Below are 18715 nucleotides of genomic sequence, written 5' to 3'. Positions count from 1 at the left end.
TCTGTGCAGGTAGCTGAAAACAGCTGTTGTTTGTATTAAGCACTGGATTTAGGAATGAATTAATTTTGTTCAGTCTTATTGCTGTCTTAAGTTTGTTAACAATACAGTGTCATATGCCTCGAAATTGTGTAAATGATGTGGATGTTTCTGTTATCTTTGTGAAAATCAAATAGAAAAAACTTAACACCTTTAATTGAAAAAGCATATCATTTGTACTTTCAGTGTAAAATTGGTGATAAGGATAAGATGTGGGCTCCTCACATAATATGCACTAATTGTTCTGTATATTTAAGAGGACGGCTGAAAGATACACAGAGGCTTTGCCATTTGGTGTACCAATGGTTTGGCATGAACCAAAAGATCATGTAACATATTGTTAGTTTGTTTAACAAGTGTGTCTGAAATCTAAACGTACTGTAAAATATCCAGCCTGTACCTCACAGTGAGATTATTCCAGTTCCTTAGCCACCTGTGAATGTATGTTTCGAAAGCAGCGATGAAGAATCAGGCAGTACTGAAGAAGACAATGATTTTGATTTTGAATTATCTTCCAATAAGCCACATATTACATCACAAGGTGAATTAAATGACTTGCTTAGGGATTTAAATTTATCAATAAATTAAGCTTAACTGTTAGGATAAAGACTGCAAGGTTGGAATTTACTTAAAAAAATACAAACATTTTGGGCTTTGGAAGCCAACAAAAAGAACTTTCTCAGTACTTTATTGATGAAAATAATTTGGTTTACTGCACAAATATTGATTAACTTAAGCTCTTCAATATTATTGAAAGACTCAACATCTTTCATAGATTATCCAAGTATAGTAGAACTAAATGGTTCTACTACGGTAACAAATATCCTTAGATACCAATTGCTTATGGTATTAATTTCAAAGACATACGATGTGATGAATGACAGTCTTGAAAAAATAAATTGTAAAAAACATAGTTGGAACATATGTGGTGTTTTGAAAGTTAGCTATTTTGTTAGGCTGTACTAAGTACATGTGTTTTCTATGCAAATGGGACTGCCGGGCTAGGGATAAACATTGTCACCAAAGAGTGGAAGAAACGAGACAACTTAATTCCAAATGGGAAACATATTTCATGAGCCTATAGTTGAACCCAAAAAAATATTTTTACTTCCTCTCCACATATCAAGCTAGGACCAATGAAAAATTTTGTAAAAGCAATGAAGGATAGTTCTAGATTTAGTACATCAGGCAGAAATTTCCAAATGTAAGTGAAGGAAAAATTAAAGAAGGAATATTTGTTGGTTCTCAAATAAGAGAGTTGGTCAAAGATTATTTATTTAACTCTATGTTAAATAATGTAGAAAGTGCACCTTGGGCTTCATTTAAAGAAGTTTGCAAAAAGTTTCTCGGCAAACAAAAAAAAAGTCAATTACCACAATATTGCTAATCATCTTCTTACTTCATACATAGCTATGGGATGTAATATCTCTTTGAAACGCTTCCTTCACTTACATTTGGATTTTTCCTGGATAACCTCGAAGACATAAGTGATGAACATAGTGAACTTTTCCACCAAGACGCTTCAGTGTTGGAAAGCCGCTATAAATGGATATTATTAACATGCTAGTTGATTACTGTTGGACATTAGTTTGGGAGGCTATTTATAAAAGAAAAGCATCTGCGAAATCATTCTAACACAGGCATGGACATGCAAAATTATAAATTTTAACTATATTTTCCCTTAATTTTTTTTGAAGCGTAATTTATTTAAAACTAAGGGTGGTAGAAAAATTGTATTTATAGATCTGTAATGTACGCAAAAAAGCAATTCAAGACATTGTATTACATTTAGAAACTTCAAAAAAATTTTTTTTGTCCATCAGTGTAATTTATCAAATTAATAAATTTGGGTCTTAAGTCTTAAAAAAACAGTACTGTACTGCTTACTCCATGTATTAATTATCCCTTAATTGTTCTTAGTTTTGCCACTGAAAAAAGTTAACATTTTTATACCTGCTATTTTCTATTTATAATTATTTTAAGTAGAAGTAGAAAACTTGACAAGTGAGGACATGTTTATTGTAAAAAAGATAATGCAAAAGATAAACAATAAGTAAAGCAGAAAGAAGAAAAATTGAACCCTTTAAAAAATTTAGTGATGAAGATTAAGTGTAGAAGGAAAACTGAGAAAGACAAAGTTGGATTAAATAAAAAAGTAACCGAGGATGTAGAATACAGCAGTTTTGTTGAGATTATAAGATTATCACTGAACAAATAGATATGGGGTATACAAATTGATTGCAATTTTTCAATTGACTGATAACTTATGGTATCGCATTTCATAAAATTAACAAAAAATATTAGGCTTTAGCATCTACTAGTAGATTTGAAAAATAATAGGTAGCAATATTAATGTAAGTAAATTTCATTCTAAAAGGAAACAACCTAATTACTTATTAGAAACAAAAATCCAGAACAGTATATTCATTGTCAAGAATGTACAAAAAAATTATGGCTCTTCCAGGATGATTTACAAAAAAATATATATAAATATAAATACATTAAAGTAGTGGAGAGCTTTAATTAAAAAAACAAAATTAATTAGCAAAAGAAAAATCAGATTCGCTGTATGTGTAAACTTGTGATAGAATGTGTATACCTGAATTATAGAAATTGTAAAAATTAAAGAAAAACTTTAGATTGATTTATGTCAGCCAGAATAGAAGAAAGGTAATTTTGTCTACAGAAATTTTAATTAGAATTATATATAAAAAAAAATTGAATGACCATTAAGATAGTGTTTTATTGGCTGAATAAACTCTCATAAACAATAGCTTCCAAATTGAGTACAATTTGTGGACGTTCAAGGTAATTGTAATGCAAGGTTGTTAAGATATCTGGGTGGATTTAACGAGGACGTGGCTGATGTAATTGGCTAATTTGATTTAATTTTGCATTAACTGCTGACTTTATAGGTTAATATTTCATGTTAATGTACAGTGATTTTTTAATTTTCTTTTTTAGAAATTTGTAATTCACAAGTATCAGAATTGTTTTCTATTGTATGATTTACTTTACAGTTTATGCGGTGTTTTGAAAACCACCATGTTGTGAAGTTTGATGACTTGAAGCAATCAAAAGAGCCCTTACCATTGCACAAACCAGTTTTTTGTGAAACTCATACAATTGAGGCTGTTAAATTCTATTGTTACAAGTGCCAGGTATGTTATCATTATGCTGTCATGTTTCGGATTGGATGATTACAATTATGTTGTACTTGTGAAATAAAATTTGATTGCAATTACATTTTCATTTTTTTAAACTATTAAATATTAAAATTATAGATGTTTACTTTCTCAGTCATTGAAATAAAATTTGATCTGTTGCTATTACAATTTGTAGATTATGAATTTAGTTTTGTATCATATCATGTTTGAATATTTTTAAATAAAATTTTCTGCATGGTTAAATTATTATTTTCCCAAGTCCGTCATTATGTTTGAATTTGATTTTCTCTTTAATAATTTTATTAGGTATATTTTTCTAAATGTAATGGATTAACATTTTGTGTATTTATGTCTAGTTTGGTAATATTTTCTATGATTAAAGTGGTATTTTAAAAGGAGGAGTTTTAAAGGTTTTTAATATGTAATATTAATTTAAAATTAAAAAAAAAAGATTTTTAAGTGAAATAAAATGAAATATTAAGCAGATCTGCTTCTCCAAAAAAGCTTTAATTACATTAAAACCTTTCATATTTAATTTAAAGCTTTAGCTAAGTATTCAATGTAGTACTGAAGAAGGTACTCATTGTACAGAGTACAAATAATTTTAAGGAAAACGCAGTAAATATTGTTTATAGTGACATTCAAGGAACCGACAATTTTATGTCACAATAACCGTTTCTAAACCAAAACAAACACTTTTAGTTTCTTCATTACCAATTTGTAAAACTGAGAACTAGCAAACTGAGCTGTCTTCATCGTTGTCGCTATAGTTACCTTTGTTGTTATTACCTACGTCCCCCATCTAATTCTGTTAGTAGTGAAGCTACTACATCATCTGTTAGTTTCATGCATTTCTAAATCTTTGTCAACCTCTTGATAATCTTCAAACAATGCATTTGACGATTGGTTTTGCAGACTACTGCCCCATTCCAATAAAGATTTTTCTTTGCATGTGACATCAGTAACTTTGTGAGCCTGTGGTAAAAATCCTGCATGTCGAAAGCAATTTTTTTACAGATAGCGGAGAAACCTCATTCAGTGATCTTTCTAACATAATTATAGCATCCAGAATAGTTGTTTCCTTTTCTTGATGTAAATCCTGTATCAGTTGTTTTTTGTAGTGGACTTTTACCAACTTGATTATGCCTTGGTCTAAAGACTGTAAGACTGCTGTTTTTGGTGGTAAGAACACTAACATTATATACAAAAGATTTTCAACATGTGAATGAGCTGGACAGTTGTCAATGAGCAGCAGTGTTTTGTCATTTTCAATCTTTTATTCACGGTCCCATTTTAACGACCAAGTTGTAAAGATATCACTTGTTATCCAAGCTTTCTTGTTACTTTCATACATAACAGGAAGCGATTTCAAATTTTAAAACATTAGGGTTTAGCACTTTTCCCTACAACCAGAAGTTTTTTTTGTCAGTTTGTCATATTTGTAGCAATTAGTGCATTGTTAGTCTTTCTTTTGGCTATTACGTTTTGCCTTTAGATCGAAAGGTTCTTTCTGGCGTCAGTTTAAAAAAAAAAGAATGGATTCATCAGCATTACTAGATTTTTTCATCTGAATAGCCCTCTTTTAATTTTGGCCAAGTGATATCTAACCATTTTTCTGACATATCGATTGGAGCTACTGCAGCCTTGCCGCTTATTCTCCTCGGCAATATCGTGACACTGATGGAACTGTTATATCCAAGCTGAATTTATTTCACGTGATTTACAGAATTTTTCAGAAAAATAGTTTGCCTTAGTTTGCAATATAGGGCCGCTAATAGGGATATCAGTAGTCCTCTGGTATTTAAACAATTTTAACAGCGCTTGGTCTACATCATTATGTTGACTAGGCTGTATCATAGAATTGTTTCAAAATTTTTCTTAATTTTTTCACGGTTCTTCCATGTCACCGATATTGTTGAATGTCCTATACCTAATTCTTGGGCATTGTTATTAGTTTCACCATTTTTTAACCACCAGATAGCGTGTGCCTTTCCCTCTATTGTGAATGTTTTTCACGAAATCATAATTAAATCACTATTAAATGAATTACACAGGATACGTAAAATAAAATAATGTACCTGCTTGATAATATGATATGCTTACAGCAAAAGATTAATAATAACTGAATGTGGCTGCTTCAGTTTACAGTATTCTGGTACAGGAAGAAGCTAAGAAAAACAAGAGCTACAGAGTGTATATGCAGGTAAAAAGGAAAAGGTGACTCATTTTAACCATCAAAATATTTTTGTAGCTACAATATAGATATATCTATGTTACTGATGAGTCACTTACATCTGTCATTGTAAGTGATAGTGTTGCATTGCAGTAGAAAAAATGTCACAATAACTGATATCACTACAACCAATGTAATTATGAACTATACATACTGTATTTATATATTAACAGCATCCCAAACCAACTAATAGACCAAGTTTTTGGTTACCGCATTTGATATGTCATTTATCTGATGTCACTATAAACTATACTTACTGTATTTTAATATTTAATTTTTTTTATTTTCCTCTGTTGGATTTATCCAACAAAAAAAAAAAACAAAAACATTTTACTGCCATGTGTAAAAAAGATGTTATATTCATTTCTTATCAGTGTAAGGAATCTTATCCTTATCTATCAGTACAGATAGATCAAAATTCCTTATGTAAAGTTTACATTAACCTCGGAAGGATTATACAACTGCAAAAAATTCTTATAAAAGTGAAAATAGCTTGTATGTTTTGGAATGTATTTATATTTATTTTTTATAAATTGTTTTGATTGGCGATTATTTAAATGCAGATGAAGGGGAGAAAGTAATATTAAATGAAGTGTAATAAATTTAATTGCTACCTTTCTTGGAATTTTTAAAAACTATTGTAAAAGTGATCATGACTAAATGAGTAGTCCTCTACCTTGGATAGGACATCATTTGTAAACCTGTTGTTTGAGCCTACTTGATTTAGCTTAATATTTGCTTGTATATATATCACTACAACCAATGTAGTAAACTTAATATTATGGACTTTGTTTAAACAAAATTTTGCTCCATATAATTTAAAATAAGAGATGTTTTGCAAAATGGATTTTTTTTATGAAATAATTTATTCCTGCAGTTAAAAGTAGTAATTTGTTTATTTCACTTATTTCTGTTGTTTTTTATGTTTTATTTTGTCTAATAAAATAATCTTTTTCCCCATTTTGTTTTAAATCAGATATTGATATGCAATGAGTGCATAATGGGAGACCATATTGCCCCTGAACATCATTATGAACGACTTAGTGAAGCTGCAGAAAAGCAGAAGGTCGAATTGAGGAATTTAGTTGCTGAAAGCAAAGCCAAAGTTTCTCTTTGTGAAGATGCAACAAATGCGCTACAACTTGCTCTGACTGATCTTCAAGTGCAGCGTGATACTGCTAGCGATTTAATTAATGAAACTTTTCAGGTAAATTATTTAAGGAAATTAGTGTTGAATAATAAATAAAAAGGATTTTAATAATTTTTATATAAAACTTATCAGCTGCGTCATAGGAGTATATAAAGGATCTTTTGTTTCATAAGGAATTCAGGAATAATTTCTAAATTCCTTCTTTAAGTAATAATTATTATTTTTATCTTTTAAAAAAATTATTATTTAAAGCTTACATTTTTTCCTTAAACAAATATGTTATTTTTAATAACTTCATTTTCAAATTTGTTGTAATTCTTGAAAAAGTTATGTAGAAAGTAAGGGAGCAGAATATGTCCAAACGTGTAAACGAGGATCAGGGTAAATTTGGGCTGTCCAGGAAAGTTTCACAGAAATTTTTACCAGTCATGAAAAATAGAAATCACGAAGTAAATATCAATTGATGTTGTATTCACATCATTCTTACAATTATTAACTAGAATAATTGATTGTTTAACAAGTTTTCAAAAGAAACATTCATCCTGTTTAGTATTAGGCATAATGAGAACAAAGGTAGCAGTGTCATTCCTGGTGAGCGATGACACAGACTCAAATCAAGACAGGCAAGGGACACATTACTGATAAGATGCATTGTGATCATCAGTATGTGCGTGCGTGAGTGCATATTGTTTCCTCTCTATTGCACTATTTGTTAATTTTTTTTTGGATAGTCAATAGTATTTTTTTGTTTTTATTAGTTGGCCGGCTGCAAGCTATTGTTTTCTTTTAATAGTGAAGTAGTTAAGTGTCTTTTGATACACAATATTTTAAGTGATATATACAATATACAGTAGAGTGAGTATAAAATATTATAATTGTACATTAACTATTTGACATTTAAAACTAAGCAAGATGTAAACTGTGTGTTTTGTGACTGGTGTGGCAGACGTGATAAACTTGGAAATTAAGTTGTAAATAAACACCCAAATGAAAAAACCAATAACTAAAAATCAATCTTAGTATTCTGTATTTTTAAAAACAAAAACTTGTGACTGATGAAATAAGTAGCAGTGAGAACCCCTTTAAACAAACAAATAAAACTTGATGAATCACAATCACTTTGTACAGAATTTGACTTATCTTGCAGGCAAACCAATGTGATGTTGGCGTTAATGTATCTGTCTCCAACAGGAGATAGATCTTTATCCTAATGCTTTTGAAGAGTTATCAATTATAAATTAGGCGATATCTGGTCTTATAAAAGTTGACACACTATTAAAACCGAATCAGGTTAAAACTATTGAATTAGGCCCATCTAGTTCACTTGTCCAGGCCAACGCCCCAATCAGATAAATGAAGAATTTGAAACAAAACTGAAATTAATTAGGGATAAGCAAATCACTTGCAGATATTTATCTACTCATGCTGTGCTTAACAGAACATAATATGGGCACAGTACATTACTCCCAATGTGTAGAGCATTATAAAACCGTTCCCAAAGAGTTAGTGGTTCTTACATCTGGCACTTTTGGTATATTCTCTACCAAGTGAATACCAGTTAATTTAATTGGTTCAAAGTGTACAGTCAAAATGTCAAAACCGATTTAATTGACTACTTATCTTTAATTACCTTATTATTTAATCACCCGCTCATAAATGGTGTATTGACTTTTCTGAAGCAACTGAGAAAAGAAATTAATTTTGCAAAAAGAACACGAAAAGATGGGTCTGGGGGTTGCAAGAGCAGCTTTATAGTGCCATTAAAGAAGGTAAGGGTGGGAAATATTTTGAAAAATTATTAAGTCTAAATGTATTAAATGATGCTGATATTGGTGAGCTTAATCATTCCAAAGAATTTTATAGAGAATTCAGAAAAAACATGATTTTTACCATTTTTGGGTACTAAAAATCCTGTAACAAACTGTTTGCTTTTAGTATCTGTCACTGCTGATAAAATAACCAAACTTCACTGTACATATCAAATTACAAGTCTGACCATATTAGTAGATTGTGTTAAGATTTGTATTATTATTGATATATCACCACGTGGCACTTTACACAAGGATGATGTTCTTGTTCTATAATTCGAATGTGCTATTGAGAATTTTAATATTAAAATAAAAGAACAGTTTTTATGGACATTATATTTTGATCAAGTGTAGATGAAGAAGAAGTACAGATGCAAATAGACTTCTTTAGCAGTTTTAACAAATTGGATCAATAAAAATTGAGGGTGCAACTTGATGTTAAAAGTTCTTTTTTTACTGCTAAAAATGATGAAGAGCAATCTTGTAAATTAAATTTTTTCAAAAAAATACATTCTCCAGATGAGGCCAAAAACCTCTAATTGAGCAAGACAACATAGTGATCAAAGAACTATTTACCAACACTGAAGTTAATGCTGAAATTCTAGAAACGATTTTCCTCCTTGAAAACTACTTAAAAATCTGTAGTGAGGGTTTATGTGAATCTGTTGGATCAGTCATTAAGTAACAATCAGCACAACTGAAAAGTAAAATTTGACACTATTTCAAGAAGTGTTAATTCCATGGAATGGTCGTCCCATTCATCATGCATCATATTTTTTAAAGAGATCTTTGGACAGACTTTAATGGTGAAAAATACCATTTTACGAGATTTTTGTCAACCAATCGTATAAAAAGATCCAAAACATCAAAAGTGATTACAGTTTCCACAAAGCTAAGGGAAGGCTGCCTTTTCTTAATGATTTGTACTGATAATCATCACTGCACTCATTGCAGGTAAATTGTCTTTATGAAGTATTATTAATTTTATCATAATATTAAAACAATTTTTCATTACTGTATCTTTAACAAAATAGTTAAACAATTCTACAGACATCGAATCGGTAGATTTTTTATTAGCTGTACAATATTTATGTATGTTAAAAATAAAACAGGATAAATTTCAGCACCCGAGAGGTAAATGATAACTCCCATCAGATTTACGACTCAGGTCGCACCTGAGTTTACCTCTCAGGTGCTGATTTGTATTAGCTTAATAAGTAAGTAATATTTATTTTTATTCAGTGCCCTCTTTCAGTGGTCATCTTCCCTTGAAGCCACCACAGTACAGCAAATATTTTTTTCATAAACAGCCAATTTGTTAACACTGAGAGCCTCCTTGTCCCAATTAACAAAGTTTCTGGTGCAACCATTTTTTTTTTCTTTTGAATAATCAAACTTAAGTACAGATTTTTGAAAAAAAAATCTTTAGTCTTAAATTGAATAATTCAATACATGCAGTTGAAGTTTGGCAAAAATACCCAGAACTGTTAAGCTGTATACCGCAGAACAGTAGTAGTAAGAATTTTGATTAAAAAGTGATGGTAGATGTTATTTCTCATTAGTTTTCTTAGTGTGATTGTAATCTTTCAGGTAAAGTTGTGTCAAAAGAGATTGCTTTGGATTCCCACTACGCTGTTATTGCGAAGTACAGTTATATTGATCTTTGTTTTTCAGTTGTATCGATATGTATGTATATTTCTTATTGTATTCATTCTGCATATTTTATGATTTTGTTTTTGTATTATACATGTACTTTGTTATATGATTCTGTTTTAATACTTTTAAAAACTGTAACTACTTCTGGCAGTTTAGTATTATTGTATAACAGAAGATATAATACTCTTGCTTGATTGGATTTAATATATTTTATTCCTTATATATTTCTAACATTTGTTTTTGTTTTTTTTTCAGAGTTACAAAGCATTATTAGAAAAGAGAAAGGAGGAGGTTTTGGAGGAATTGAAAAGTATACATGACCAAAGGGAATTGAAAGTGATGGAGTCATTCCATAAGTAAGTTTAACTTTTAATCTGTTGATTTAAAATCTTAATTTGTCATAAGATTTGCTATAAATGAGAATTTAATTTAAAAAAAATTAATCATTGAAAATAGGAGGGGGTGGAAAAATCTGTTTACAATGGCACTTGTGATGTAGGATGGTTTCAATTGGTTATATACATAATTCTGTTGTTGGCAGTAATTTGCATCGATATAGTATTGTGATTTGTGAAAAATGGATGCAAGAGAATTTTGTGTGGTGATAAAACATAACTTTTTATAAAACTGCACAGTATACTAAACTTAGAATAATCTTTTTATGGTTAGCCAGCTTGTTTATAAAAATGCTTTACAAGTGGTTGGCTATTTTCAACGTCATTAAATGAGCACAAATAATGCTGAATATTCTGAATGGCCTGATGAGGTTGTAACTACAGGAAATACAGGGTGATGCATGAAATGATCCAACATTTGGTTTAGTTAAAAAATATTTATTTGAATCACAATACAGAAAAGTAAAATAGAACTTGTTTACTACATACCTGGAAATTATATTCTGCTTATCACGTGTTCAATATGACCACAATCATGTCTAGCAACTTCTTCAACATGAACTCCTACGTTAATAACTTAACTCATATCCTAGGTTATCTTGCATGCCTCAGTGATCAGCTTATGCATCACTATATAAGGCTGTTTTGAGAAAATCTTTTCCTTTACAAATCTTCAAAGAAAATGAATTCAAATCAGAACTTTTCAAGGGCTAGTTATATCCACGTGCAAAACTATTAGGAATCTGAAATGACATTTGTATTAAAAGTTTCATTCAGAAAGTCTAAAACAACATTAGCTGTGTGTGGTCTGGCTTCATTCTGCATGAACCACCCGTTTTATAATTGAAACTGAGGAACAAGATTATTATGCAGCATGTTAGATAACGTTCACTGTTCATTGTCCAAGAAAGAATGGCCTTATTACCCCATGACTTAAGATAGCAGCCCATACCATAATTCTTGGAGCATGATGTTCCTTTTCATGAAGCATGTGTGGATTTTCAGAAGCCCAAAAATGCACATTTTGTTTATTAACAATCTTGTTTAGATAAAAATAGGCCTCATCTGAAAGCCAAACATTGTTCATGTCAACAATATGTCTTGGTACACAGTCCATTCAGCGAATGACTTTCTCTGGTGTTTGTTGTCCGTTAATTTAGGCAAAATTGTTATTTTTACAAATACAAATCAGTTTTTAGAATTCGCTGTACAGATTGCCTAGAAACTCCAAATGTGCTGCTGCCTTTTCTTGTTGATTTGTTTGGAGTCCTTAGCAACGCTGCTCTGACAGCTTTGACATTCTGTGGAGAATGAACATCAGCAGGCTGTTTGTGCTTACTCTCGAATACTGAACGATCACGGTTAAATTTTTTGTAATCTACGTACTGTTTTAAATGAGGGCAACCACAGTGTTAGAAAAGGGGAATGAATGAAACCATCTTTGTGTAAGCATCACACTTTTTGGTTCATTTAAAAACACAGTCGGTCTTCCTTTGTCAATCATCTTGGAACGATATACAAACAGCACACTCTGAAAGAGAAGAAACAATATTCATGAATTGCTGTCACTTCTGCCAACATACACATAAATAATTATTAACCTAAACAATTATTGCCAAAACAAGTGTTTGATCATTTCGAGTCCCATTCTGTATGAAAAAATCCATGATGTGGAGGATAGAAAATTTAAAGTGTGTAAGATTACCTACATCTCAAATGGACAGGTGTATTATTTTACATGAAAACACGTATGTAGAAATTCCACAAGATGGTGCCTGTTCACAACTGATCAAAAGTATGAGAGAGAGAGAGTAAACATTTCTAAGCATGATTTTTTGTATATGGCTATTTACAGTACAAAATCATTTGTACTGATGAAATTTGGATTCATCGCTTTCATTCTGAAACCAAGGAACAGTCAGAACAGTGGGTTGCATTCTGGGAACATACTGGAAAGGTGATTGTCATTGTCTATTGGGATGCTTATGGCATATTCTTTCTCGACTCTCTGGACAGGAGTAAAACAACAATTTTGCTGGATTATTTAAATGAAGAAATAGGGGAAAAATGATCACATTGATGGAAAAAAATTTCAATGACAAACAAATCATACATAAGGATGGCACATAAAAGCTTTTAGAATTTTTGGATTAAATGTACATACTTGAAAGAATACTATTTTGAAAAATAAAAAAAAACTCATGGATTTATCAAATACCACCATTATACGTAATCTTCAGATAATATGAAGATTGCTCCAAATAAGTCTATGAAACAAGATGTAACTTTATTTTGTTGTTCTCTGTTTAATAGAATAGTAAAAGATATACCAAACTATTTTAAATTTTCTATTAATTTATATAAATAATTATGTTTGAATAAGTAATTTAGAAAAATTACTCCTGAAAAAAATTACCTTTAGAAAAAGGTACACTCCTGAAATAGGAGTGTACTTACCTACTTGGGTAGATTAATAGTTTGTTGGGTATTTTTACATACCATACAATATTAGGGATTGGTGAGTGTTCCTTAGGGAACCTGAATCTGCCATTCTTACGTACTTATTTACTCATTTGGTTTGTGACTAATTCAATGTAAAGTCTGATAGCAGCTGGGTATATGATATACAGAGTTTATTATGAAGATCTCCTGGGACTTTTTCCATAACCTATTCTACTTGGAAAAATAATGTAAAAAGTTCATATAAACATGTCCTAAAATGCTTCGTTATGCGAGTTAACAGCTAGTGAAAGATTTTACTCGGATTTCAGCCACTTCGCTCAAATGAGGTTGTACTGAAATTTTTAGGATGTTAATTAAGGGACAGAATTATTGATTTGGCTTGAACAATTGAATAAAATAGGTGCCAGAACCATATCTGAAGTAGTTTTTGAGAAATTTGAGGTGAAATCAATAAATTGGGGTAAAAACCCTGTTTATGGCACATAAAACTTTTAAACAAAACCTGTAGAGAATTAAACCTAAACAAAATTGTATAAGATAAGTTGAGTAAAACAAAAAAAAAATAGAAACATTTGAATTTTATTTAGAAACAGGAGACCAAAGTGCATTATAAATACCAGTTTATAATAAATGTTCAAAAATGTGCCCGCCATTTTCAACACATTTCTTGGCACGCTTCTGTACTACTTTTGTTGCTCTTTAGTTCTTCATGACTCTGCTTAAGTTGCTCAGCCACATCCATAATGTGGACAATTATCCCTCACGAGAATGTAGTTTTGTTCAGTATACAATATTTTCATCCATCCTCAGATGGTGTTACACCTTTAGATCAGGTGATCTTGGTGGCCAGGAATGTGGACCTCCATGACTCATCCATTTCTCAGTGAAATGATGTTTTAAATGAGTGAAAACTGCACAAGAGAAGAGGGGAGGTGTGCCATTATGCTGGAAGAATACTTGTCTCTGTGCTAGAGGAACATATTCAAGCAGCTGTGACAAATCTTGAAGAAAGTGAAAGTAGTTTGGATGAATGGTCCAAACAGCTGATTGTGAAGGCCACACCATACATTGATGATAAGTAGTGTTGAAAATTGCTTTCCACTGTTTCATGAGAATTTACTTCTGTCCACATATGCTCATTATATAAGTTGTTGACGCTATCTCGAGTGAAATTTATCTGTCTGTAAACAAAAAATATTTGTGAAGTTGTTTGAGTTTTATTCCACCAGCTGCAGACTTCCAAGCGAAGTGGATCTTCTCTTGGCTGTAGTTGTTGAACTGGCTGTTTATGATATGGATAAAATTTGTTTTGTTTATTATGTGTCTTCCAAACCATCAAATGCGAAATTCCGATCTGCTTAGAAAGATGTGTACTGATGCCTGGACTGCGCTGAACTGTATCGACAATAATTTCATCAATAACAGCATTGTGTTGGACATATCATTTGTAGCTGGTACGAATACTAGGTAATGAACCTGTTTCTCAAAGATTACAAAAAGACAGGCTAATGGTTTGGGATCTGGACTTCTGTGATTCGGAAAACGTATTTCATACTCTACTGCAGCAGCTGTAGCATCACCAATACATACACCCAAAATGAATTAACATATCAGCATATTATGTTATTTTATTGCAAACACTGAAATGATTTTCAAATAATTTATTGTATTTCATAATAAACAAATTAAATAATTTTTATTTTATAATTGTTGTGTAATTTCCAGTTTTTTAATTTTTAACAGTAAATTTAGTTTTTACAAATTTTTCGTATTGCCAAAAAAAATTGGTTTTTGATTACATTAAACATTTACTTTGACAATTGAAGTAATGAACAGTTTTTGAATAAAATTCAAATTTTTCATGTTTTCTTTGTTTATTCAACTTGCACCATTTTGTTCAGAATTAAATTCTCTAAAAGTTTTGTTTAAAACTTTTTATGTGTGTGTTTATTATCCATATAAGTTAGTAAGTCAAATATAAAAAAGCTGGGTTTATACCCTCCTATTTATTGGTTTTCACTCCAGATTTCTCAAAAAGTGCTGTAGATGCGGTTGTGGGGCTTATTTTATTTGATTTTCCAGTTAAAATAACATAAGAAATCACTAAATTCACCTTAATGTCTTAAAAATTTCAGTATGACTATATTTCAACAGAGTAGCTAACTCAAAAAAAGCACTTTAGTTCATATATTTATATGAAATTTTTCCATTATTTTCATGAGTAGAATAGGTTATGAAAGTTCCAGGAGAACTTTGTGATACATTTTGTATTTCAAACCTGTGCTATTTTGTTACAGGTCTTATAGGTTTATAATCCAGAACCTTCTGGATGCTATTATCTATCTGGAACCTTTGATTGGTAATGTTTCTACCAATCTATGTTGAAAGTTGTATTTTGAAGTTTTCTATGAAATATATAATATCCTGCTTCTGCTATGAAATGACCTTGAAGTAGTTTTTTTTTCGTGTTGATGGGGGGTGGGGGTGGGTATTATTATTGCATTGTTATTGTTCAGTGATAGATTGTTATAATCTCCATTTACCTTTTTTCTTATCTTTTCCATTGTGTTGATGATGTGTGGGTTTCAATTAGATGCCCTCTGGCTCTACGTTAGCTTAGAAGAATCTTTTTTATTTCATGTATTTTTTTAAATCTAGTTTAGTGGGGGCCCACTAAACTAGGTCCATAAGCCCTGCATATGGACCTATCCATGGATTCTCTCACTTTCCTTTCCTTATGGTTTAAAGAACCTAACATTTGGCTGAGGTTTTTATTGGTTAAAAACCAATAAAAACCTGAGGTTATTGGTTTTAAATCTGGCCTTATAACATTTATTCATGTAGTTGTATAGTATGATGTACACTGGGCACCTAAGAGACAAGGTGGGGTATATATACTACCCTTTCTTAGTTCTACTTCCATTTTTAGTATAACTTTTTTATACTTGCTTATTATAAATTAGCCTGTAATTGAATTAAGTATTTTACAGTAATTTATAATTTCTTCTATGCCTTTTTTATTTGTTGTTAAAGTCGTAATTATTATTTTGTGTGCAGTGTTGAGAAAACAATGGAATGCATTGAGGATGCTTGTAAATTTACTAACAGGCTTTTGGATTTGGGTAATGCAGCTGAAATATTGGCACTCCGTCGTGTTGTTGGCACCCAGCTGCTGAATTTGATTAATAATACACCAAAACCAGATGTAAATATTAGTATTGAATTTACATCTGACATGGATAAATTTAATGAGGCTGTGCAGGTAATATAACTTTAAGTAATAGTTTATTTAATTATATTTGTGTATGTTAATTTCTTTTGAATTAATACCAATTTCATATCTGTAATGAATTATTTTCTAAAGAAGAGTTTCAGCAGATTGTGTTTACCCCATCCATGTATTGTGTATTAAGATTTTTGATTAGAATTATGGCACTTTTTTCATATGTCTAAATTAAAAAAAATTCCATTTTACAGCTTGCTGAAATGCTATTAAGATATAAGTGAGCATGTATCAACTTATATTTAAAAAATAAATTGCCCTTAAAATGTCAATCTGATTATCATTCTTTGGTCATCTTTCCTGTCAAAAGTTTTTAATTATATGATTTTTTTAATAATCATATTATTACAATATTAATAACAATGATTTCCAACAAATATTTGAGTTGGGTTAGATGAAAATTTGAGGAATGTGTTAATTGTTATATAGTAAACAACTTCATTAATTACTGGTTTTTTATTTTTTTTTTGTTTTAATTGTAAGTCATGTAAATGTTACTGTAAGTTATATTTTTTATTCTTATGGTACTATTACGTTTGTAGAATTGTCAATCTTGTAAGACAAAATATCAATTTAATTGGAATACTTGATAATTAAACAGTGATTCTAATTAAGATATTTAATTGCCCAATTACTTCTTGATTATGTTTTGTTATCGATGATTTATAAAGTTTTTGATTTTTATATCATTCAAAGATTATCACTGAAAACAATGTTTATTGATGTTACAAAGTGACAAAACAGTTTGTGTTTTACCAGTTAGTTCTTCGGTGTTCTTTTTAAATGTTCTCATTCTGTTAAGCAAAACAACCATAATATATCTACAATAACTTATAAAATGTAATTAACATAATCAGACATTGTATGTTTCTCTGATTTTGAAGTTGCATTTACAGAAAATACCTTTTAGTTTTGCCAGTGTATTTGTGTGTGCACGTGTGCGTACACATGCAAAGTGGTACATAAACCACCTTGTACAGAATATTAAGATGATATATATCTTACCTTAATTTTTCATCAAAGTACTTTATTATGGGATACCAAATTCTCAGTCATAATTGAAAACTTTATCAGTTCTGTATTTGGTGGCTTATTTAATAGAATTTAAATGCAGTTAACAATACAGAAGAGTAAGTAGTATGAAAAAAAAGATTAATTTCATTGAAATTATATATACGAGACATATTCATAAAGTGTACGAGCTGTCGGCGTATATTTAAATATTAGTGGATCTGAACACAGTTTCATGAATGCCATTATTGACTATTATTATAATCATGGGGCCATTATTGGCTATTTACGAAGCCATTACAGTTGTAGTTTTTATTCTGTAATCGTTTGCTTGCTAGTGAATGCGAATCACAATGTCCGCTACAATCGTTTCTCCCGCCAGTTGTGAAGTGCGTGTTGTGATTTGATTTTTTTGTGCAAAAGGATATTCAGTTGCTGAAATTCATCGGGAGTTGTCTAGTGTATGGACCTACAGTAATGAGTGAAGGAAAGGTTAGACGATGGTGTTGAGACTTTAAAAACGGCTACACAAATGTGCCCAACAAAGAGCACAGTGGCAGGTCCAGTATTCAGACCGACAAAATTGCTGAATAAGTGAACTGAAATCTGCAATGTGATTGGTGATTGACGATTAATGCTCTGGCTGATAAATTTCTGCGCGTTGGATGCACCTCTATCTACACAAAAGCTCAGATATCACAAATTGTGTGCAAGGTGGGTACCAAAAATGCTCACTGACAACATAAAGAGCAAAGCATGTGCTGTGGACAAGCATTTTTGGACCGCTATCAACAAGATTGAGGTGATTTGTTTTCCCACATTGTTACAGGCAATGAGATGTAGATATCCTACACCAATGCAGAATTGAAACAGTCTTTGCAGTAGCGCCATTCATGTTCTCCAAAACTGAAAAAGTTTTGGAGAACAGTGTTGGCTACTGTATTTTTGGGACAAAAAGGGCGTCATTTTGGTTGATTTCATGGAACATGGATCAACAATTACATCTGCCATGTACCGCAAAACGCTCACCAAACTGAGACGTGCAATCCAAAATTGACAACACGGGAAATTGTTGTCCAGCGTAATCCTCCTTCACGACAATGTGGGTCTTATACTGCTGCCTTAACCAAGAAGAAGATTCAAGATTTTTGTTGAAACTTTTTGACCACCTTCCATAGAGTCCCGACCTTGCACCTAGTGACTACTTCCTCTTCTTGCATTTGAAAAAGTAACTTTGTGGACAACCGTTTGAAAACAACAAGGAACTCAAGGCTGCCATTGTTAACTGGTTCAGTTCCCAGGTGGTGAACTTCTATGCAGAGGGATTAAAGAAACTGGTGTAGCGTTATGAAAAGTGCTTAGAATTGAATGGTTATTATGTGAAAAGGTGAAGTAGATAAGCCGTAAACTAAAACTGTAAGTAAAAACCTATTCTCACGAGTTATGAATATGTCCTTACTTTATGAATATGCCTCGTGTTTTTATTTTTAGACATATGACACATTTGACATGA

At 31.0% G+C, this 18715-nt stretch overlaps 1 protein-coding gene across 1 annotated transcript in view; it reads left to right on the top strand.

The window, feature by feature from the left end:
- mei-P26 (E3 ubiquitin-protein ligase meiotic P26) overlaps positions 1 to 18715 on the top strand; it is a 109324-nt gene that overhangs the window by 24481 nt on the left and 66128 nt on the right. Inside the window, exons 5-8 of the mRNA XM_075378591.1 lie at positions 3057 to 3197; positions 6413 to 6643; positions 10306 to 10406; positions 15966 to 16170. Coding sequence (XP_075234706.1) covers positions 3057 to 3197; positions 6413 to 6643; positions 10306 to 10406; positions 15966 to 16170 — 678 coding nt within the window. The remainder of the gene's footprint in view (positions 1 to 3056; positions 3198 to 6412; positions 6644 to 10305; positions 10407 to 15965; positions 16171 to 18715) is intronic.

The sequence above is a fragment of the Lycorma delicatula genome, chromosome 11 (assembly GCF_047948215.1).
Source record: "Lycorma delicatula isolate Av1 chromosome 11, ASM4794821v1, whole genome shotgun sequence".
In the NCBI taxonomy this organism is placed as follows: domain Eukaryota; kingdom Metazoa; phylum Arthropoda; class Insecta; order Hemiptera; family Fulgoridae; genus Lycorma; species Lycorma delicatula.
The sequence above is the reverse complement of the archived record's forward strand: the minus strand, read 5'-3'. Positions and strand labels throughout refer to the sequence as shown.